The sequence below is a fragment of the Rattus norvegicus genome, chromosome 10 (genome assembly GCF_021556685.1).
Source record: "Rattus norvegicus strain SHRSP/BbbUtx chromosome 10, alternate assembly SHRSP_T2T, whole genome shotgun sequence".
Lineage (NCBI taxonomy): Eukaryota > Metazoa > Chordata > Mammalia > Rodentia > Muridae > Rattus > Rattus norvegicus.
The window spans coordinates 73,999,520-74,022,009 of NC_141543.1; the positions used below are offsets into that span (position 1 = coordinate 73,999,520).

Consider the following 22,490-nt stretch of genomic DNA (forward strand, 5'->3'; position numbering starts at 1 on the left):
TGACCATCCCTTCCACACAGAACACAAGCATCTCTTTGTTGGTTAAATTTATTTGCAAAGCTCTACTCTCGTTTTATTTTATTTTTTTGAAACAGGGTCTCACTACACAGCCCTGGATAGCCCAGAACTCTATGTAGACCAGGCTGGCCTCAGACTCACAGAGATTTCCCTTGCCACTGTTTCCAGAGTGCTGGAATTAAAGGTTAAGCTGTACTCATTTTAAATTACTATTCTGTAATGTTCATTGTGAGCGATGTTAGTTTACTTCATTAACCTCCAAGATTCTTGATGTATTTAATTTACTTTTATCTTTTCCTATTTAAAATAAATATTTTTAAAGTTTTAATACAAGTATATATTATACGTTGGACATATTTGCTCCTTCTCCCTAGCTGCTTTTTTCTTGCCCCTCTACCTTCCTGATAATTCCCCTTTGTTGCCCTAGAGAGCTTTATTTCTACTTTCATATCATATATACGTAACTGATTTTATATATTTATATATAACTTAGGAACCAGGAATGAGAGAAAACATACAATATTTGTCTGAGACTGGCTTAATTTGCTTAATAGGATCATCTCCAATTGTATCTATTTTCCTGAAAATTACATAATGTTCTTTATGAACCAAAAAATTCCACTGCATCTATACACTATATTTTCTTTTTAATTTTTAATTAAAATATAACTATGTCATTTCCCCCTTCCCTTTTGCCTTCCAACTTTTCCCATGTTACCTGTCCCTTGCTCTCTCTCAAATTCATGGCCTTTCTTTGTTTACATACACACACCCTTAAATACATAAACACAACCTGCTTGGTCCATATGATGTTACTTATACATATATGATTTCAGCTCTGACCACTTGGTATTGGATAACTAATTCGTGAGCTCTTTGCTGGAGAAGACTATTTCTCTGGCTTTCAGTAGTTCTTAGTTGTCTGTAGTTCCTTGTCTATGATTGAGGCCCCATGAGATTTCCCCTCCCATGTTAGCATGTCTGTCCCTGTTGTCCTTGTCCATGCAACATGTTGGTGAGACTTCATAGACAAAGTTTCTCTTACATTTCTGGGAGATGCAATCTTACCTCAAACTCCCACTCTACTGATTCTTACAGTCTTTCTGCCCCATCTCTACTGCTATGACCCCTGGGCCTTAGCTGCGGGAGTTGTATCGTAGATGTAGCAGTTGAAGCTGGGCATCACATGGTTGATTGTTCTCTGCAGATCGATTGATTGTGGTTTGCTGTAATGATCTCCATCTGTTGCAAGGAGACACTTCTCTGACAAGTGACACCTCTGCTTCTCTGTGGCTATAAGGATAAATACTTAGAATGTAGTTAGGAATTATGCTGGTTTAATAAAGTGGCAGTTGTAGGTTCTCCCCCAAGTTCAGTGAATTCACTTGCCTTATGTAGTTGGCTAAGTTTCTGGCAACAGGTATAGTTTCTCCTTTGATTTCAGCCTGGTGGAACTGCTGTTGAACTTCTTGCTATTAAAAAAAAAAGAGGGGAGGAGCTGGAGAGATAGCTCAGCAGTTAAGAGCACTTGACTGATCTTCTAAAGGACCTGGGTTCGATTCCCAGCACCCACACGGTGGATCACGACTGTCTGTAACTCCAGTTCCAGGGGTTCTAACAACCTCACACAGACTTACATGAAGGCAAAACACCAATGTGCATAAAATAAAATAAGTCATTCTTTTATATCCAACATGTGTTTATTGGGAAGGTTCCCACTCATCTTGAATCTTTCAGTGCTGCTTCCTCCTGAAGGAGCAGCCTTCTGTCAGCCTTGCTTGTCCACCTGTAGGCTGACAGAGTACAGTGGAGCAGCCAACACACAAGACTACCGTCTGTGCATGGCTAAAGTCCGTGGTGATTTTATAGCATCCTGTGCATTTCACATCCAAAAAGTAGGAATTGGGGCTCTGCACCAGGCGTTTTTTCTTGGGTTTCCTCTTCCCCTCTTCTGGAGAGGGATGAAGGAGATCCTTTGCGAGAGGCATGTTCTCATAGGGAGGTCATCACTGCCGGGAAGGAAAATAAGTCATTTTTAAAAGTGAAAAGAAATCAAGAAAGAAAAACTATTGGGACTGGAGATATATGTCTTAGTGGTTGGGAGTACTTGATCTTTCAGTCCTTGAACCAGTTCCCAGAGCCCACCCACTTGGTGGCTCACCAGTATCCATAACTCTAGTTCTAGGGAAATTCAATACCTTCTTCTGACCTCCTCAGACACCATATATGAACACGATGCACAGACATTCATGTAGCCAAAAAGAGAAAAATAATCCCATACACATACAATAAAAATAAATCTTTTAGGGGAGGTGGGGAGGGAAAATCTTCTAAATAAAAATACCCCCCACATTTTTTTTTTGTCATTTAAACCACTAGGTCTGTGGAAATTTGTGATGACAAACACAGGAAAATAAACCACATCCCTAAATCAAGGCAGTAAAGCAGGGGTGCACACCTATAATAGCAACGCTTAGACGGTGGAGTCAGGGTCGAAACCAGCTGCAGCTATGCAGTGGGTTGAACGAGAATGGCCCCTATAGACTCATAGATTTAAATACTGGGTCCCCAGCTGCAGAAACTGTTTGGAAAGGATTAGGAGGTATGGCTTTCTTGGCGGAGGGATCACTGGGACGGCCTTCGAGGTTTCAAAAGACTCCGACCATTCCCACTTAGCTCTCTTTGCCTCCTGCTTGTGGATAGGGATGTAAGCTCTCAGCTACTGCCCCAGCACCAGGCCTGCCTGCCTGTCTGTTCTCCAGGCTCTATACCATGATGGTCGTAGTCTCGTCCTCTGAAAATGTTAGCCCCCAGTACATTATTACTTATACAGGTCGCGTTAGTTATGATGTTCTTTCACCCAATAGAAAAAAGTAACTAAGACGGGCTACAGGAGACCATCTGAAAAACAAACATAAAAATTGAACTCAGTGAACAAAATGGTGTCTCTGCTCCAATTCATTCTGAGGAAATGGCATTCTTTTTTTTTTTTTTTTTTTTTCCGGAGCTGGGGACCGAACCCAGGGCCTTGCGCTTGCTAGGCAAGCGCTCTACCACTGAGCTAAATCCCCAACCCTGGAAATGGCATTCTTAAGTAGGTCTCTAGGCACACTTTTACTATACCATTGTTATGGCTCTTAGCCTGAGACTGCTACTTCTGATTGCTGATTACTCTGTGCCCAGGTTTGCCTGAATGGAGTTTCCAAGGGAGGTAGCAGAGACGATACCACGGCACGTGATCATCCCAGCAACGTAGTAAGGTCTGCTCTCAGCTTGAATAGGAACTTCTTTTACTCACTTCACTTATGAATTCAATCTCACCCCGTCCTACATCAACCAATCTCAATTCCCAGTCTCACCTTCACACTGAAAGACCGACCACTCTCACTTACCTCTAGTGAGGTAAAAATGGCCACTTTTTACTGGATATGTGTTTACTAGGTGCTAGGGGCTGCCCTGGGAACTCTCTCTATAGATCATTCAGAGGTTGAGATTATACAATGGGAAACCAGGGACTTAAAACCAGGTTTGTCTAATTCAAATGATTCAACAAAAATGCTGGGTGGTGTGAGAGCTTTAAACATCAGAAGTCTTCTTCAGTTTCTTCTTTTCCTTTCTATTAACAGGAAAAACACGGTTTGGGTATGGTTGCTGGGAACTGCATGGGTTATTTTTTGTTTGTTTTAGATTTATTTCACCTTCACTGTCTTCAGACACACCAGAAGAGGGCATCAGATTCCATTACAGAAGGTTGCTGGGATTTGAACTCAGGACCTCTGGAAGAGCAGTCAGTGCTCTTAACCACTGAGTCATCTTTCCAGACGCCCATTTTTGCAGTTTTTACTGCTACTTTTTTATGCTGGATGACGTTTATATTAATGGGTCTTTGTTTCTAAAGTCCACAGAATTTTGAGAAGCACCTCAACAACTATGATTTTTAGCTTTGCCAACATTTGGAAAACTACATTTTTCAGCTAATTCATCTTGAGCTTTAATAATTTTCTCAATCTTTCTCTCTCCCCAGGGTCTCTCTCTATACTTCTGACTGTCCTGGAGCTCCTATTAGATCAGGGTGGCCTCAAATTCACAGACATGCTTCTGTCTCCTAAGTAGTGGGATCAAAGGCGTGCACCACCACGCCAAGGAGGGAATCTAATTCTTAAGTCTCTTCAAGACCTAAATGAAATGTCTCTTCTCCCAGGAAATTGTCTGTGCTATTCATGACAATTTGATATTTAGCTACGCTTTTAATTATTTAGAATATCTAACACCAGGGTTTGATTACTGGCACCACAACCACCTGTAACTCCAGTTCCAAGAGATCCGACGCCTGTTTCTGACTTATGTGGGCTCTCCATTGGCATGATGCAGACATGAATGCGGGCAAAACATGCATGTATAATCATACATCTTTTTTAAAATTCTTTTTTAAAAATGTTCAAGATAGGAGTCTCCCTTCTCTCCCCATTCTCCATCGAAGCAATTGTAAAATCACTATGCTTAACAGTCGCCCGGAGTCCCGTGAGTAAAGAATCGTAGGAAGAAGGGAAACAGCATCGTTTGCTGAGCAGAAAACATAGGCCTAAATCGCAGAACACAGACCAGGGCACCTAGAAGCTCGGAGGAAACAGCCTCCTCCTTCTGGCCAGCTCCACCCCTGGCTTTCATATCACCTTCTGATTGGCTGCTCTTCATGCAGGCCCCGCCTTACAGTTGCCACGTGAAGCTCTGGCTGTCGCGGGATTGGCTGACTGGCGCGCGCGGGGCTGTGGGATGCAGGCCCGGAGAGGCGAAGGGAAGAGGGTGCGGGATGCCCGTGGCCCCCGATCTCGGTGTCCTAGTGCTGGGTTGTGCCATCCTCTGCAACCCCAATTGTCCCGGTCCAAGTCTTAGGAATGAAGAGTCCAGGTTGGAAGCGATTCAAGCCCCGATTCCGTCCTCTTTCCCTACCAAGGATGGCTTCAGGCCCCCGAAGTTGGTGGGTTTGGACTTCTCTTTTTTTTGCCTTGAGAACCTGTGTGTTAGTGCTCACTGGCCTGCAAAGGAATCTGTACAGAGCGCCATGAACTAGAGGATGGAGAATGAGTGCTTGGAGATGCCTGAGGTACGGTCCTTACCCGCGTGGCATGTGGAGGTAAGCTGGCGCTATAAATTGTGCTGATGCATTTCTAATCTAAGGCCATGCGGCTTAGGCTTACTGATGTGATTTATTGTACCCCTATGTTCCAGGCTGGTAACGCTCTGTCCCAGTTTCTAGGAGCCCAGTGAGGTAGGTCTGGTGGGAGAGTTGGGTGGAAACTCGTGAACCGGTGCATAGTTGGCACGTGATGATTGCTGTGAGGGAAGGGAGTGCTGTGGAGGTTAGAGACTAAGGTAGTTCAGGGTATTTGACAGAAGAAGTGACATTTGAGTAGCTCCAAAAGTGTACACAGGCTTTCTCCCATTGAGACAAGCGAGGAAAGAAGTTTCATGGGGAGTGTACAGAGGCCGAGGACTAGGAAATGTACCTGCTGGGCATAGCAGGGAGCGTGGGTTCAGTTACCACGTCTGTCTGGATCTTTAAGTGGAATTGGTTTTACAAATTTTGCTTCCATAATTCAGAGGAAGGGCAGAGGCTTTCTTTGGGATTAACTGAGATTAGCCTTCAAAGCGTTTCTATAGGGTAGGGCAACACAGGCTCTAATAGTAGATTTGAGAACTTTAATAGTAAGATTCGTAAATGGGTTGGTTTGGATTTTTTTTTTTTTGTTTTGTTTTTAAGACAGGGTCTGTGTAGGTAGCTCACGGTGACCTCAAACTCAGGGTTCTTCTGCCTCAGCCTCCCAAAGCAATAGGATTGATTACTGGTGCGCCCACCACTACAACTGGCTTGATTTTTGTTGTTTTGGAGGTTATTTTGTTGTCGCGGTGGTCGTTCTGGGAATTGACCTAAGGTTTCATTCATGCTTTTGAAATCCCTTGAGTAGAAAGCAAAGGAATTTGTATATTATTTCTTGGGCCACGGGGAGAAATTGAGTGCTTGTAGTGGCTGAATCACACTTTTATAGGTTTAAAGTCAACATATATATGTGGGGGGGGGCAGGGAAAGCAGAGGCAGGAGACCCATTGAATCAGTATTGTGAAACAGATGAGCTTTAAGTCAGTTATTGGCCCTCTGCAAGAGCAGCCAGTGCTCTGAACTACTGAGCCATCTCTCCAGTGTCTGTAGCTGCTCCTGTTAGTAAAGGGCGGGAGTTGAGAAGTTAGAGGTGGAAAAATAGAAACCTGGCATTCAGACCACACAGTTCTCTTCCTAATTCTGCTATTAGTTGGTATAGAGCTTTAGCAGACCCTAGCCTCTCAGAGTTTTTGACTGAAATTAGAAGATTCTGATAGAAAAGACTTAATTATGTATAGCTTTCTTTGTTCACTGTACATTTTCCTGTGTTGCTCAGAACTCTTAACTCCTTGGCTCAAGTCACCCTTGTCTTACCCTCTGCAGTAGCTGGAACTGGAAGCATGAGTCACTGTACCACACATTGTGACTTTATTTTTTTTAATCTTCGTTGGCAGTTGAATTCTATGTTAAATGAGTAATCATTTTGTAGGAAATTATTTTCTACAGCCACTACTTTTTTTAGGCTATATGACTCTTAACAGGTAAACCTCAGATTTTGTCGAAATAAATGGAGGTTGGACTCATTTAAATAGCAACAAAAAATTGTTGTTTTGAGACAAAACTCACAGAGGTCCTAGAGCCTCTGCCTCCCAAGTGGTGAGATTAAAGATGTGCACCACTGTACTTGACTCCAAAAACTCGGAGGGATAAACGCTTCTCTGCTCTGTGTGGTGAAAACATAGAAAAGCTCCCCTCTAAGGAAGAAAAACAAAACAAAAAACTTGTTTTAAATTTTTACTTTCGTATAGCAGTTATTTACCACATAGTGGAAAGTATTGAAACTTCGAAGTTGAAGCATCTTAGAGTGGCTTTCTGGATGTGTGAGCCTGCATTAGGTTGGTTATGAGCATAGGTGATCCTTAGGTAGCTCGGGGAGGTGGAATGATGAGCGAACCATGCAATGATGAGTGAAGTACAGTCTGACCTGGTATTGCCATTGCTTTGCTATGGCTCTGACCAGGGTGTGACCCCTTAATCTTCTCTCTGAGCTGATTCTGCTTACCACAAGGGGGTATCTGAGTCTGTGTGGATCCTGGCTTACAATGTGTAAGAGTATTTCTTTTGTATCGTTTGAATTACTGATACTTTCATGTTTTCCTTCCAGGTGAGAAAACAGGGTTGAAAACTTCACGGAGGATTCATCATTTCTGCCCTGAATTGGAATTAATTCCTTACTGACTTATTACTGTATTGAAAGTGTTTTAATTAATCAGGGTATTTGTTTAGGTAAGACCTTTGTTTTGGTAAGGTTTTATAAGAGCTTCTGAATGACCATATACTGCTCTTCTGGTATATGTGAGCTTCAATATTTTTAAATTCACAGGATGGACTATTTTACAACTTAGTAAAGTTATATCATCTTTATGGTGCCAGAGAATATGCTCTCAATTGTTAGCATGAATCACAGTATTACACCAGGCACTTGCAAATTATTTTCATTTGTCCTGCATTAATCATTTTTCAAAAGCAGTTTCTTCACTAGCCTGTGCATCCACTGTCATAAATCTTCCTAAACAAGTAATGTTGTTTTTGGCAAATGGCTATTTCATACAAGGCAGCATCTGTGTTAGAACAGGATTTTTGTTCTAATTATTGAATTTGTTTTTTTAAAAAGCAAAACTTGAATCAATACAGAAAAACTTCAAGAAGTCAAAGGTGATCTGAATAAAAATTTATTTAAACTCCTGAAGTGATCTTTTGAGTTTCCACATAATCATGACAGCATGGAACAATTCTTTCCTAGAATCATGTATTGTTAAAATTTAATTAAATGTTTCATAGAAACTTTCATAATACCTAGCATGATTCCTATCAACTGAGCAAACTCATAAGAGCAAGCAGAAAGCTTTTACTCATTAAATATCTATTAGGTAGGCATCAGGTAAACATTAGATAAAGATTTTACTGCATCTCACCATTGCTAGTTTTTATTCATATTGAAATTTCCAGACTCCGCCCCATAAACAAACCCTTCCCTAGACAGGCAGGTATGGATCATGAAGGAAATCTTCAAATACTGATAAACTGTGGTAGATGTTAGTAAGTCATGATAGATGGAGGGGGCTTTTCTCTAAAGGGTTTATAGATATTTCTATAAAGAGAAAGTCCGTGTCTGATAAAGCCTCTACTTCAAAAGTAGAGAAATGTTTTCTAAAGAGAAGGCCTGCTTCCCAAACCACTTGCTTTGTAAGATCTAACCTGGGGTTTCCTATGCTATTTTATCCCTCTTAATCAGTCTCTTACTTTCATTTTACTTTTGACACTCCCCCTTTGGTGGCCTTGAACTCAAACTCCCGCCTCCATCTCCAGAGTGCTGACACTACACTACCACAACTTAAAACCTTACTCTTAAGTGAGGTGGTCTTTTATAACCCACCTCCACATGGGCCCTCACACCACCTACAATCCTGATTCTCCTGCTTAAACAGCTTGGTAGAGAGCAAACCATAAGGTTAGGACCAAGTGGATATATCCTTTTAAAGAAATCCATATAACTACTAAAAGTTAATGTAGTTATGAATCATTGTTGATTGCCATACTAAAACCATCTTGTGGTCCTATAGTATAGAACTTGAGCTGTGAGAGAATACACTAATCTCTCTTTCAGTTCTCTGGAGAGTAGAGTTTAATTAGATGCTGGACTTCCGTTGGATACCCTGTAATGGGACAGGCTTGGTGACTTCTCACATAATTAAACACACAGCGGTAACAGAATACATAGCCAGAGGTGGCAAGAACCGTATCATTGACCCGAGCTTTACGACACAGTGGGCACACTGTTTTCATTTTGGGTAAGAGGGGAGAATCAGAGTTGTAGTCGAGGTGCACAGGTGGTGGTGGAGTGGGCAGGGCAGTCAGTGACTTGATGGTCTCTTGGTTCTCAGAAGAGTACCACCAGTCAAGAAACTGCAGGAAGAATACACCCACAGAGAGGCCAGTAGAGAGGGATAAGGCAACACCTCCCACAGCTTTCTTCAGTGCTGACTTTATCTTCTTACCAATGCTGTTGGGAAAGGAGAGCAAGAGGCACAGAAAACAGTTTACTTGTACGTGGTCACAGAGTAATTTCTACAGGTACAGTTACACACTTGATATGTTGGAGGGTCTGTTGTAGGCCTGTGTATGCCTAAACTCTGATGTTCTGGTTTTTAAAAGCTTTATGTTTGTGTCTGCTTGTTTGTATAAGTACCATATTATGCAGGTGCCATTTGAGCCAGAGGATCTGAAGTTATAGGTAGTTATAAACTGCCAAATAGAGGTTCTGGGGATTGATCTCTGATTCTCTGGGAGAGTAGTACATGCCCTTCACATAACCGCTGTGCCATTTCTCCAGACCCCCCAACTGTTTTTAACAACAAAAACTTTGATTTGAGAAAGGCATTAGAGACTCAACTTTAGAGCATTTTTAAATGGAAGATAATCCATCCAGGAAAAGCTGTTTACTTAAAAAGCAACTTATCAACACTGAGTGCATACATGCTAGAACTTGTGGGAGAGTAAACACTCGCTAAAGGTGATGAAGCATCCTGGGTAAGAAGTCCTTAGGATTATACTGCTCTGCCTTGAATCTCGGCTCTGCCATCTTCTAGCTGTTTCCCTCAACTGTTAAATGAAGCCATTCGGTTTCATTCAGGCTGTGATGAGGCCTAAGATAATGTACACAAATACCTTGCATGGGGCCATGCATTCACCAAGCATGCGCAAAGGTGTGCCTATTATGAGGAAGGCCACCAGGATGGTGGCCTGTACTTTATGGGTGTGGGAAATAACTTCTGTGATTTAATAAATAACAGGGTTAAACTGGATGATGGAGATACAGTTTTCAGTGTTGTTAATAAAAGGGTTTTAGAAACGGCCTTACCTTCTGACGGGCTCCTGCATTGCACTGGCTTCAACCAGTCTGTGTTCCATAGCTTGTATGTCCTGAGCTGTCAGTCGACCTAGCCGAACTCCAGCCAGTTTCAGCAGGGGAGAGTGATGCTCAGCTTTTCCCAATATGTACCGAAGTTGTTGTGTAAGGAACCAGCCTTCCCAGGTCATGGTAACAAACGGGTAGGCAGCCAGGAAGACTCTGTAGAATCGTTTCCAGTGAGAAGAAGGGGGGTGAATAGAGTATTCGTCTTCTTCTCTCAAGGTAGAAGCCAGCTTCTCCAGCTTCACTTTCAGATAGGGAAGAAGAACAAGGAACATAGCGGATTTCCAGAGGTGTTCCTTGGGGAGGCCAGCACTGGCTGGTCTCTGAAGCTGCGGCGAGCTCCCCGCTACAATCCGCTTTAACCCATAAAAGTGTTCAGAAAATGAGGCACTAGTTCTAGAAAGATAATGCTGCTGGAGCAGAAAGTCTAGCAGAGTGAAGATTTCATCAAACCACCTCCAAAAGAAGCCATAGTGCGCAGGATTTGATTCTGCAAGAACCTGAAGCAAAAACATTTCATTTTATTACAATCTTCAGTTTGTATTCACATTAGCCATTTCCTTTCAATACACTTGGCTTTGGCTTTTGAGTATAGCCTAAGCTCCTTGAGATCCTAAGAATCGAGTACAGGGCTCTGACTGGATGCCCATTAATCCATGGATACTTGACACACGCCCATCACTGCAAACTTATGGCTACTAGTAAAATGTTTGGAGTTGTTTCCGGTCGTCTCTGAATCCTTTCAGAGAAATAATACCTTACCTTGACCACATGCTGAAGAGCGGGTCTCACTGCTGTCATTAAACTGTCCTGTGCTACCACCTCAAAGATGGATGGCTGGTCGTCCGCCACCGAAGCAGTTGTGATATGAGCCCCATGCTCAGCCATAGTGTCTTGTGTGTACTGGGATTTACTTTTCCCACGAACACTCTAGGGAGCATGAACTTGTTTTGTATCAAACGGGTGCTGAGTCTTAGTCCTTCTGCATGGCACCTGAAACTCAAAATTTAATTTTACATGAGTGAAAAATCAACTGGAATAAAGAAAAAGACTTATATGGAGGCGGGGGGAAGGGAGTCTTAAAGTTAAGGACTGTTAACTCCGATGCTGGGGACGGGGCATGTAGGGACTGGGGAATGACTTGTCAAATGCTGCACCTCACAGGGCAGAGCGTGACTCGGAGATAGGTGTGGGCCAAGGAACGTGTCGCTCGAGCTGCAGTCCCAGAGCTGCGAGGCCCGGCTCCGGTGGCTGGCTGGGAAGCGCCCGTCCTTGCTTGCTGACCTCGGGCACGGAGCAGAGGACCCGTGACGCCACCTGCGAAAGGAGGGCTCGGCTTTGTGACAGAAACCGTACCCGGAAACAGAAGCTCCGAGGACCGCCACAAGGCGGGCGGAAGACAGGCGCTCTAGCATCGAATGTAGCCCTGAGCCGGAACTCGGGAACTCTATGACCAACTGGGACTTCCGCTTCCGCCCCCGGACTACGAGGCGGCCGGTTAGTGTAGTGGGTGGGTTCTGTTCCTGGTTAACTCTGAGCGAAGGTTCGTGGAGGGCCATACTCGATCCTCTGTGCGGAGCTGGGGCCCCTGCCTGACACCGGTTGCCACGCGAGATCAAGCCAGGTCCTTTCTGCGCGGGTGGTGTTTAGGTCAAATTTGGCCACCTTCCTGAGTATTATAGTCAGTTATCAGCAAGTTTTACTAAAACGACAAAGATTCTCCTTGCCCACCAGAACTTAGGACGGTTACTTTTCATTATAGACAGATAGCTTAACTTGTCTTCCACGTGTAAAATTAAGTTATAGCTCTAGGCACATTCTGCTAGATGAAATGATTCCTGCCCTCCAGCTCAGTAGATATGTCATATTAGTGATACCAATACAGTGCAGAGATGCTTAGGATCCTCGAACTGAGTAGTAGTTACTGCTGTAAGAGGACCTTCGGGTGTAAAAGGAGGCAATTGGTTTGTAATGAGAACCTTATAAAGGGATTGGTTTTAGTTGTTTTCAACTTTTGAAGTTATCTTTATAATTCTAAAATATGATTTGTACTTTACTAAAATTGCTGTCAGAAATGCAATTGTTGAATTTCTAAAAAGTATTAAGGGTTTTTGTTTTGTTTTAAATAATGTTTGTTTCAGCTTGAGGTTCTTGAGTTGTATGCACCTATCCTTGGCTAGCATTCAAGTTGGCCTTCATGCCCAGCCTTGAGTTTTAAAGGCTAGCGAATTGCATAAAGTATCTGGTAAATATCACATGCTGACCAATGGTTCTTAACGAAAAAACATTTTTTAGGTGTACGAGTGTTTTGCCTACATGTATATGTATGTACCACATGCATGTCTGGTAACTGCAAAAGTCAAAAGAGTGTTTGATATCCTGGAACTGGAGTTACAGACCATGTGTGTGCTGGGAACCAAAGCCAGGTCCTCTGCAAGAGCAGCCAGTGCTGTTAACCACTGAGCCATCTCTCCAGCCCTGTTTATTATGCTTTTCTTAAGTGAATAGCAAAAACACACAGCTAAAAAATAGCTAAAACAAGTGGAATGTTAAACATTTTCATCAGTTAAAGTTTTTCAGTTGCAAAGAACAGAAGCAGGCTATTTTAAAATAAAAGGAACTTAAACTATAGGTGGGGAGGCTGGACAGATGATGGGCAGGCCAGAGCACGTGTTGCTCTTACAGAGAGGACTTGAGTTCAGTTTCCAGAGCACACATTCAGAGGCTCACAACTAACTGTAGGTCCAGTTCCAGAGATACAGTGCTCTCTGGTCTCCATAGGTACCTGCACAGACTTGTACAGATACAACATTTAAATAAATCTTTAAAAAATAGCTATGGAGTAGCTGGCAAAATAAGATAGCTCAAAAGGAGCAGGACTATATAACTTAGAGTTCTCTAGCAGGAATTAGCAACATTTCATCCAACTAACCTTGTTACAATGAATGAACGTCAGGTTGTCATTGTGTCCATCAGATTCTTCTGACAGAAGGTGCTGGCATACATATGTAATCCCAATGCCTGAGACATTGGGCTATCTGGCAGTGAGGCCCTGTTTCAGAAAGGAGGAAAGAGAAGAGAAAGGAGGAGAAAAGAGGGGGAAAAATCCATTTGAGCAATCTTGGTTCAAAGTCTAGTTTCATGCTTAGCCAGAGGGTCAAGATTTCCTGATTAATGGACCCACAAGACTACTCTATAAAAAGGAAACTAATTATTACATGAGAAGAGGGAAAGAATTAAAAATAGTATGTCCTGGTTGGTTATATAACTCAGTGTTAGAGTATTTGCCCAAGGTGTGTGAAGCCCTAGGATCTTTCCTTGGTTCTGAATAGAAAAATAGTGTTAGTTTTTATTTTATTTTGGTAACGTGCCAGTTTTTAGTCACCAAATAATACACTAAAAACCCCAATTTCAAATGGGCAGTCTAATAGAGGCACATGATTGACCTTTCTATTAGAAGGCATTAAAGGTTAAGCCTGGCCATCAGGTTTGGAGATCTTAAATATATACTAAACATAAGTTACATAGGAAATTACATGATACATGCTCAGTAAATAACTAACTTGATTGTAACTGGGTTAAGTCATCTGTTTTGTTTTTTCTTTTAAGACTTATTTATTATGTATACAGCATTCTACCTGCATGTATGCCTGCAGGCCAGAAGAGGGCACCAGATCTCATTACAGATGGTTGTAAGCTACCAAGTGGTTGCTGGGATTTGAACTCAGGACCTCTGGAAGAAGAGACAGTGCTTTTGACCTCTGAGCCATCTCTCCAGCCCGTTTTGTTTTTCTTTTCTTTTCTTCTTTTTTTTTTCCCCCGGAGCTGAGGACCTAACCCTTGTGTTTGCTAGGCAAGTGCTCTACCACTGAGCTAAATCCCCAACCCTTTGTTTTGTTTTTCAAAGACAGGGTTTCTTTGTGTAGCCCTGACTCTCCAATTCATATTGTAGACCAGGCTATCCTTGAACTCACAAAGATTCACCTACCTCTGCCTCCTGAGTGCTGAGGTTAAAGGCTTATGCCACCACACCTGGTTACCTTGTTTTTTTTTTTTTGTTTTTGTTTTTTTTTAATATATAACAATTTATTTATTTTATGTATAGAAGTACACTGTAGCTGTCTTCAGACACCAGAAGAGGGCATCAGATCTCATTACAGATGGTTGTGAGCCACCATGTGGTTGCTGGGAATTGAACTGAAGACCTCTGCAAGAGCAACCAGTGCTTTTAACCACTGAGCCATTCTCTCCAGCCCTGCCGTGAGTTTTAAGTTTCAAATCTGGGGGCTGGAGAGATGGTTCAGTGGTTAAGATCACTGGCTGCTCTTTCAAAGGACCTGGGTTTAGTTATCAGCTCCCACATGGCAGCTCACAGCTGTCTGAGATTCCAGTTCCAGGGGACCGAACACTCTCACATACATACACGCAGGCAAAACACCAATGCACATTAAAGATGTTCAATAGTAGAGTGAGGGAAGCCTGGGTAGGAGAACCACTAAGCCTTACTGTCAAGGTATATATATAGATAGAGAAGTTCAAAGTGCTCTAGAGGCAGAAGCAAGAGGGGCTTAGTTTCAGGCTTGCTTGAGATACACAGCCCAATGCTGGTTTTTCTTTTTAAACACCAGTAGTACCAGTTTAGTTTCCTAAAGAAACCTGTATCCACTAAGTGTTTTGGGTACCTTATACCACGCAAGCCTACGGGCGAGGCAGGAAGGGGGCGCTAATAAGTTTCTCCAGTCTTGTACAACGTAGGGATTCAAACTCAGATCTGAATACTTCTTAGCATCTTTGAGTCGCTAACTCCTAGTTCAGCTGCCCACCTGTACTTCTGGTTTCTATCACCTCTATGGGCTTCTGAACCTTACATGCAAATTAGCCGAGGTTTGTGTTTAAGCATATAGGATATCTCACACAGGTTTAACAAAATTCTTGTTCATGGAAATAAATCAAGAAAATATCTACGTATTGAAGATATCCTTTGGAAAAGCCACTGCGGGTTTCCTTAGTCTGCCCTAACCCTGAGAAAGGTAAACCTTTCCGTTGCTGAGGCGACAGACACAACTTGGCTGTTTGGTTCTCCCGCGCACCCGGATGACGTCAGGCGGCGAGATTCTCTTACGCCAAAACTTCCGGCCCACCATCTTTGTCCCTGGCAAATTGGGTTTTGCGCAGTGTCTTAGATCTAGAGAGAATCGTGACGGGCAGGAAACCATTACACCACCTTCCCGGCTGTGCTCTCTGACTGCCGCCGCCACCCCGCCCTTGCCTCCGGTGAGTTCAAGGCGGCTGGCTTTGGGGTGTGTCCCTGACTGGGGGTAGTTGTGAAGGAAGGGAACCCCAAGCCGGGTCGTAGGCGCAGGAGGAAAGGAGAAACGGGGAGCGTGACGGTTGAGGATGGAGGGAGTCCTCGGGTGTGACCGTTGTGAGGGAAAAGCTTGGAGAAAGTACCTCTTTCGTAGTGACCGTGGTGGGTTGGGGCTGAGCTCCGGTGTAGCAGCGATAGTTGGGGGCTTCAAAACGAAGCAAGGTTCGGAAGACCGGCTTGGGTAGGGCTCAGGCCAGGGGTGTGGCCGCTGGAGGCCCAGGGAGAACCACCTAGATTTCCCGTTTGGCATCTGTTCATTGAGAAAGAAGCTTGGACGTGTCCGTCCAGCACGCCTAGGGAGAAAGGATTCCCGCGACCGTTTGGTCACTGAAACCTCCGTTGTCACCCGTATTCGGAGGCATCTCTCCTTATCCTGGACAGTTTTCTTGACCGGGTCTTGACCTGCGGAGGGAAGTGGGTAAAGAGAATAGGGGACTAAATAATGTTCTTCGAGAAAGGAAGGAGAAACTTGCGTAATTGACCTCCTGTGTGAGAGGGGGAAGCCAGTGAAAGTAAATCTTAGCCTGGAATTGTTTTTCTTTTTTTAGCTCCCTTTATTCCCCGGGGTTATTAGGAGCAGTCTAGTTTGGGCAAGGCTGTAAAAGTCTACTAGAAGTGAAAAAACTGGAATTTCCTGCCATTTCTTTATTCTTTGAATTCTCAGGATGTATTAGTATTTTGAGCAGCCCTGTTTAGAGGAAGGCTCTTATTAAACTCAAGCAGTTTAGGTATGAAGCAGTATGAATCTGTCATGGATGCTTCGCTGAATTTTTTTTTTTTTTTATCATTTAGAAGGGAGATTATTTTTTTAAAATGGCCAAACTCTTTTGTGACCTTTGTGGTTTAAAAGACAAAGGACACACTATAAGCACAGCAAGGCAAGTTAACTGAAAAGAAGGTGGTCTCAGAGAGGAACAATCTAAATTATCACCTGCTTTCCTTGTGTAGTTCTACTGCTCAGCCTCAGGGTGCACTTACAAGGTATTAATAGAAAGCGGCAGGTGAAGTAGGTGCAGCCACCAGTAACACATTCCCGGGATGACTAAGTGAGGCGGGCGGACATGTAAAATGAGAGCAGAGTAGGTGTCTTGCAGGGGAGACTCCCTGAGAAATAAAGGGGAGTGTGCTCTGCAAAAAAGCTCCCTAAAGTTGAGTGGTAAATTAATACAAAGTAAACATTCTGAGAAAATAAGACTCAGAGAAGTCCCTCACATCCCCTTCCCCTGTAAAAGGTCATTGCTTTCCTCTTAAGGCACACATTTGAACCAAGTCAGACAGGGAGCATTCAGAGGACATCATCCCCATTTTTCTTCTTTCCTCCTAGGCTTAGGTTTCCCCAAATGTCTTGGAATTTCATAACAGTTGGGTGTAAAACTGTTGGGCTTCTTTCTTTACGCATAATACTATATTAATGAATTAACTTGTAGTTGTTTAAATAGAAGCCAGAGGTGGATTTAGCTTTTAAATGTTTTATTTCTGATAAGCTAATTAATCTGAAGCTGCTATTGTCCTGGTGTTATGAACATTTTAGCCAGAAATGGTCTTCATACCACTCATCCTTATAAGCAGAGGTTCCTGGAATGTCACTAATGCTTTGCAGTTTACTGAACTCTGGCTAGTTATTGACTTCATGTGCAAAGAAGGGCATAGTGGCCTTGCCAGTGCTAACGTTGGCTGCCATTTCCCAGACAACTACTTGAAATTAAGACCTTACTAATTTGTTTCTGACTGTATTCTACCCAGCCTGTTAATCTTGGTTTGCTGTTGAGTTGCTCTTTGGGGAAATTGGAGGAGGGGAAGGCTGGGAGGAGAGAAAGGACGTTGACAACCTATATTTGGCAGAAACTAGGTTATGTTAATCTAGATCTATACCCTTGTACTGTGAAAGGCAGTGAAGCAATACTGTGGGCTAGGACAAGTTCAAGGATTACTGCTTTGCCTGGTGGCTGCTCTGTCCTTTAACAATGTCCCTAGGCCACACCTTAAGTCAGTCAGTGACCTTTCAGGTTTCATGTTGTATAAGGTGGTGTAAGTTCAAATTCCATTGTGGCTTGCTTATTTCTAGGGATTTCCTGAAAAATTTTGCCCCAGTAGGATTTTGAATTTTGAAGCACTAGGCAAGTTGAAGTTGTATTTTTCCAGTTCTATTGTGGCTTTGTGTGTGTGTGTGGTTTCTACTGTGGGCACCAGTTTTACACCCTATACTGGAGAATTTGACTGAATATTTGGCAAGTGTTTGGGAGGGTCTTTATTAAAAAATAGTTATATGAATTGTGAGTTGAGAGTCACAGGGACATTAAGGTTCTGTCACTACCACTCTTTCTCATTTTAATTAAATACTTAAAATTCATACAAATATATAATGTGTTTAAGTCTAGGCTGCTCCCCCAGCCCCCCCAACCCTTTCTTTCTACAGTGCTTTTGTTTAGACTGTTTTCATTCTCCCTTATCCCCCACACCTCTGCCCCCGCCTTAAGGATAGACTGGATGCCTTGTTTTTCTGCCTGTATGATGGCAATTATTTCATCACAATTATTGACTATGGTGTCAGTTAAATGAGTGATATATTTACCTGCTTTTTTTTTTTCCTTTTTTTTTTTTCCTCCTCCCTTTTGATGATGGAGAGGCCTTATACCTGCTAGGTAAGCACTCTACCATTGAGCTATATCCCTAATCCAAAATGCCACTGAAGATTGAGCACAGGATTTTCTGTATATTAAGCAAGCCCTCTACTACTGAGCCCTTTATTTATTTATTTTAGTTCATATATGGGTATTTTTGACTGCACATAGGTTTGTTCACCACTTCTGACCTCAGAGGCCAGAAGAGCGCATCTGATCCCCTGGAACTGGAGTTATAGATGGTTATGAGTTGCCAAGTACGTGCCAGGAACGGAATATGGGTCCTCTAGAAGAACAGCAGTCAGTGCTCTTACCTGTTGAGCCATCTCCAGCCTTATTTTATTTTTAAGACAGACTTTAATTAAAATTCCCAGACCTACCTCAGGTTCCCAAGTAGTTGGTTCTCTTTATCTCTGTTTTGTTAGAGAACAGAGATTTTTGATTTAGGATATATGTTGCAGGCTTCTTTTTATTATTATTTTATTTTATGTGTATGGGTGTTATTCCTGTGTGTATATGTCAGTGTATCATGTGTGTATGCCCAAGGAGACCAGAAGAAGGTGTCGGATTCCCTGGTACTGAAGTTATAGACCGTGATGAGTCTCCGGGTTGGGTGCTAGGAATCGAATCATACTAATCATGAAATGTGTAGGCTGCTAATAAACACATGCCTTAAGGTGGGTGAACAGAGTATGTTGAGAATTCCTGTTAGAATTTCATGTTATCTGGATATAGTGGTCCAAGGCAGAAACAGCAGGATCCCTTGAGTAGGAAGCCAGCCTGGTCTTTATATCAGTTTTCAAGCTTGTCAGACTATATAGTGAAGACCTTATTACAAAAGAAAGGAAAAAAATAATCTTATATATGTGTATGGGTACATATGAGTGCTTTAGAAAACAGAATGCTTACGTGCATTTTTCCCAAGTGGGTGAAAACCTTCCGAACAAATTGTGTCTTTAAATCTTAGGTTTGACGTTTTGATGATTCCAGGGAGTTAAAATAGTATGCCAGCATTCTGAAGAAACAGTAATGGTTTTGAACCAATGCCGTGGTGCTTCTCTCAGGCCCTAGTAATTGTTCCTGTACATCAGTGTTTGTATTCGTATCTTACTCATAGATAACTTAAGATTTATATCACAAGTCTTTAAAAAGTTTTGTGCTTTCAAACAGGGTCTTACTATATAGCTAGCCCTGGCTGGCTTGGAATTTATTATGCAGCTCAAGCTGACTTAGAACTCAGATCCACCTGTTTATGTGAAGAATTCCTAGCCAGGTGTGGTGGCTCACATGGAGAAACAATTAAAAGTCACCTTTAGGTCACATAGCAGGTTTGAGACCATCTTGGGCTACATGAGACCTGTCTCAAAACACAGGCAAACAAACAAACAAAGTCCAGAAAGAACCGTGTGTGGCGGTATGTTTGTAAACCTAGCACTCTGGACAGAGGCAGGAGAAGCGGACTTTGCCAAGACCAATCTCTTTTACATAGAGTTCCAGCCAGTCAGGGCCACACAGGTATCTCAGGGGTTAAAAGCACTTGCTGCTCTTGCAGAGGCCCAGTTTCAATTCCTAACACTCAGGTCAGGTGGCTTCCAACTATCTGTAACTCTGGCTTCAGGGATCCAACTCCTTCCTCTGGCCTTGGTACAGGGGCACACACAGGTATACACACATACATATAAGTCAATAATAAAAAATATTTAAAAGTAGAGTTTTCCTGACTTCTCTACTTTTTTCTTTAATTTATGCTGTGAATGGATTGATTATAGTGTTCTCTGAATTTTTGCTAGAAAGACATGAAAACTTTAATGGAAGCCTCTATGTGACAAATATCAAAACACTTTCTGTGTCCTACATGTTCATGGTTTCTAATCCTTTGATTTCTTTCCTTTTTGTTTTAGAGACAGAGTCTTTATGTAGTCCAGGTTCACCTCAAAGTCACTGTGTAGCTATGTGTAGGAGGAAGAGCTTGAACTCTTGGTCTTCTGCCTCTATCCCTGGGGCTGGGAGTAAGGAAGGCTTCTTATTTTTCTGAGAGCCTTTTTGCAAGCAGTATTAAATAGATTGACAGAATTGTTCTGTTTTGCTTTGAAGTCCATGCTTTGAGTCACTCCATGCTGAGACAGAAAAGTAACTAGACTTTCCTGATTAGAAGTCTTTCCAACTAAGCCTTAGTCTGAAGTGTTTGAGTGCGTGACTAAGATGTATTTTCAAAGGCTTGTCCTTGGAGGTTGCAGAGCCGTAGGGGTTCAGATTATTGCCCTAGTCCATTGTCCTTCAGACTCCACCCCAGAAGTTCCTTGAAGCAGTTCTTACTTCCTGCACTGCTTTAACCACAAATGGTGGTGGCATTAGGAAGAAGCTCCTCGTGTTGTTAAAGAGCAGAAATTCTAAATATAGATGTTCTCAAAATGTGATGTCTTTCTGGAGACTTGTAATTGGATAACAGCATTTTTTATTACATAGGTTCACGCTGAAGATCCAGAATCATGACTGACTCCAAGTACTTCACAACCAATAAGAAGGGTAAGTGGGGGAACTTGGGAGACCTTCAAACTGTTCAGCTTCTGGGCTAGGCTTCCCAGTTAGAATGTTCTACCATTTTTACACATGTGTTTGCAGTCTCACTGGGAATCTGATGCTTATACAAGTAATTATATTTTAATAAGTTTAGTGAAGTGTAGGGGATTTTATATGCTTGTTTGCTAGGGCTGGGGACCTAATCTAGGGCCTTGCACAGCTAGGTGGGTGCTCTGCCATCAAGCTATGCCTCTTGCTCTTGGCTCTATGACCTATATCACCTTCGTGGTCAGTAATGGAATACACGTGAGTGTGGGCTTACAAACCAGGATTCTTCTTGGAACATCTGCCTTCCCAAATTGTTTACAAATGGCCCATTTCTAGAGATATGGCTGGCCCTTCTGTCAGAGCTAGATTAGTGCCGCTGTCCTCAGCTTACTAAGCACCCAGCTGAGCGTGCTTTCTTCTCAGAATCAGAAGTGCATGCTTTTGTACTCAGCAGGTCTTCTATTTGCTGAAATATTCTGGGCCTGGCACCAAAACTGTGCCGTTTATTACTCTTCTTTTTCAGTGTCTTGGCCTGCTTTTCTGGTATGTGTGTCCTCTTCTTCAATGGCTGACATGTGACAGCTTTTCTGACATAGAATTTGTCTTTGTCTTGAAGTATTTCCTAGTGTGTTTGTCTTCCTAGTGTGTGTGAGTCCGAGTGTGCATTGTGCACATTTTGCTTAGTCCTTAACACCGAAGGAGTTACTGATTAACTACCCTAATTTTCACTCAAGTCAGAGTAGGTGCACAGGGTTCCTAGTAGTCAATCTTGGTGTCTAATTGACGTTTTTCAGCCTGGTGATGGTGACACATGCCTTTAATCCTAGCACTTGGAGGCAGAGGCAGGCAGATCTCTGAGAGTTGGAGGCAAGCCTGGTCTACAAAGTCAGTTTTAGAACAGCCAGGGCTACACAGAGAAACCTAGTCTCAAAAATAAATAAATAAATAATAAACAAAAAACAAACAAAAAAAACAAACAAAATGATCAGAGTAATGGATAATAACCTAATGAATATAATCAATTCATGTGTGACTATATTTAGTATAAATTATAGTTTATGCAAGAGTCATGATGCTAAAGTTATTAGGTGGGAAGTTTGGTAAGGAACAGGGCATTGATAGGGCTTCAAAATATCTTTCAACAAATTACTAATTACAGAGATGAAAAGTATTAGTTGTTTAATGTCCAAATGGGAGCTGGAGAGATGGCTCAGTGGTTAAGAGCACTTTTTTGTGCAGAGGCTCTTGCTTCGATTTCCAGTATCCATACTATAGTTCACAACCATTTATAACTCTGGATCCAGGGAATCTGGCACCCTGTTCTGACTTCTGTGGCTACCAAGCAAAACACACACACACACACACACACACACACACACACACAATCTTAAAAAACAAAACAAACAGTATTTAGAATCTTAACCATATATTCATTGCTGACATCACCAAAACCAGTAAAAGTAACACCATTTGCCTTTTGAAGTTAGCTTGCCAAAATTCATAACCTTATTGCAATTCAGGAAAACCATGGCAAACTGGAGGTGCTTCTCATAATAAGGGCCCTGTACTTAAAACATCTTCTCATGACATAGCACTTGGGAGGCAGAGGCACGTGAATTGCTGTGAATTCAGTGCCAGCCTGGTCTATGTAGTTCCAGGCCAGCAAGGGCTACATAGTAAGAGCCTGTCTTAAAAACAAAAATATAATCATGAAAATAAATTGCTTCAGATTAATGACTAAAGAGAAATGACAATAAGTGTAATATCTAGCATTTTTATTAGTTTATTTATTCACTTTACACTCCAATTGCCGACCCTCCTCTTCTCCCCGTTCCCTGCTCA

At 42.4% G+C, this 22,490-nt stretch overlaps 2 protein-coding genes, 1 non-coding gene and 1 pseudogene across 22 annotated transcripts in view; 2 read left to right on the forward strand and 2 right to left on the reverse strand.

Moving 5' to 3' along the window:
- Window positions 1-1,742: 1,742 nt before the first annotated feature.
- Window positions 1,743-2,044, reverse strand: LOC108353425 (40S ribosomal protein S27-like; annotated as a pseudogene).
- A 2,749-nt stretch (window positions 2,045-4,793) lies between these two features.
- The window catches only part of Ap2b1 (adaptor related protein complex 2 subunit beta 1), a 112,268-nt gene continuing 94,571 nt past the window's right edge, over window positions 4,794-22,490 (forward strand). For 2 of the 19 annotated variants that reach the window (XM_087569511.1, XM_087569522.1), the window contains exons 1-2: window positions 11,560-11,715; window positions 20,547-20,606. In XM_087569511.1, coding sequence (XP_087425637.1) covers window positions 20,570-20,606 — 37 coding nt within the window. In that variant the 5' untranslated portion in view covers window positions 11,560-11,715; window positions 20,547-20,569. Of the gene's footprint in view, window positions 5,153-5,247; window positions 5,288-7,280; window positions 7,403-11,255; window positions 11,716-15,239; window positions 15,562-18,083; window positions 18,102-20,529; window positions 20,607-22,490 lie in introns of those variants that run through there. The other 17 variants (XM_087569516.1, XM_087569524.1, XM_087569510.1 and 14 more) reach the window with 12 other exon arrangements.
- Snord7 (small nucleolar RNA, C/D box 7) lies at window positions 7,072-7,167 on the forward strand. Its single transcript, XR_015632469.1, has one exon. It is a non-coding gene; the product is annotated as a Z30 small nucleolar RNA (small nucleolar RNA).
- On the reverse strand, window positions 7,833-11,513 carry Pex12 (peroxisomal biogenesis factor 12). 2 transcript variants are annotated; one of them, XM_087569408.1, is made up of 4 exons: window positions 11,448-11,513; window positions 10,854-11,084; window positions 10,038-10,591; window positions 7,833-9,179 (listed from the first exon to the last, which is right to left on the reverse strand). In XM_087569408.1, the coding sequence occupies exons 2-4, from the start codon at window positions 10,977-10,979 to the stop codon at window positions 8,780-8,782; spliced, it is 1,080 nt and encodes a 359-aa protein (XP_087425534.1). In that variant the 5' UTR covers window positions 10,980-11,084; window positions 11,448-11,513; the 3' UTR covers window positions 7,833-8,779.

Bases quoted from the DNA above. Each gene is read 5' to 3' on its own strand.
- Pex12 (XM_087569408.1), bottom strand. From the start codon at position 10,979: ATGGCTGAGCATGGGGCTCATATCACAACTGCTTCGGTGGCGGACGAC. The intron at 10,592-10,853 runs GTAAGGTATTAT...TTTTTGCTTCAG, and splicing joins CTCTTCAGCATGTGGTCAAG to GTTCTTGCAGAATCAAATCC. The intron at 9,180-10,037 runs GTAAGGCCGTTT...CTTTCCCAACAG, and splicing joins ATGCAGGAGCCCGTCAGAAG to CATTGGTAAGAAGATAAAGT.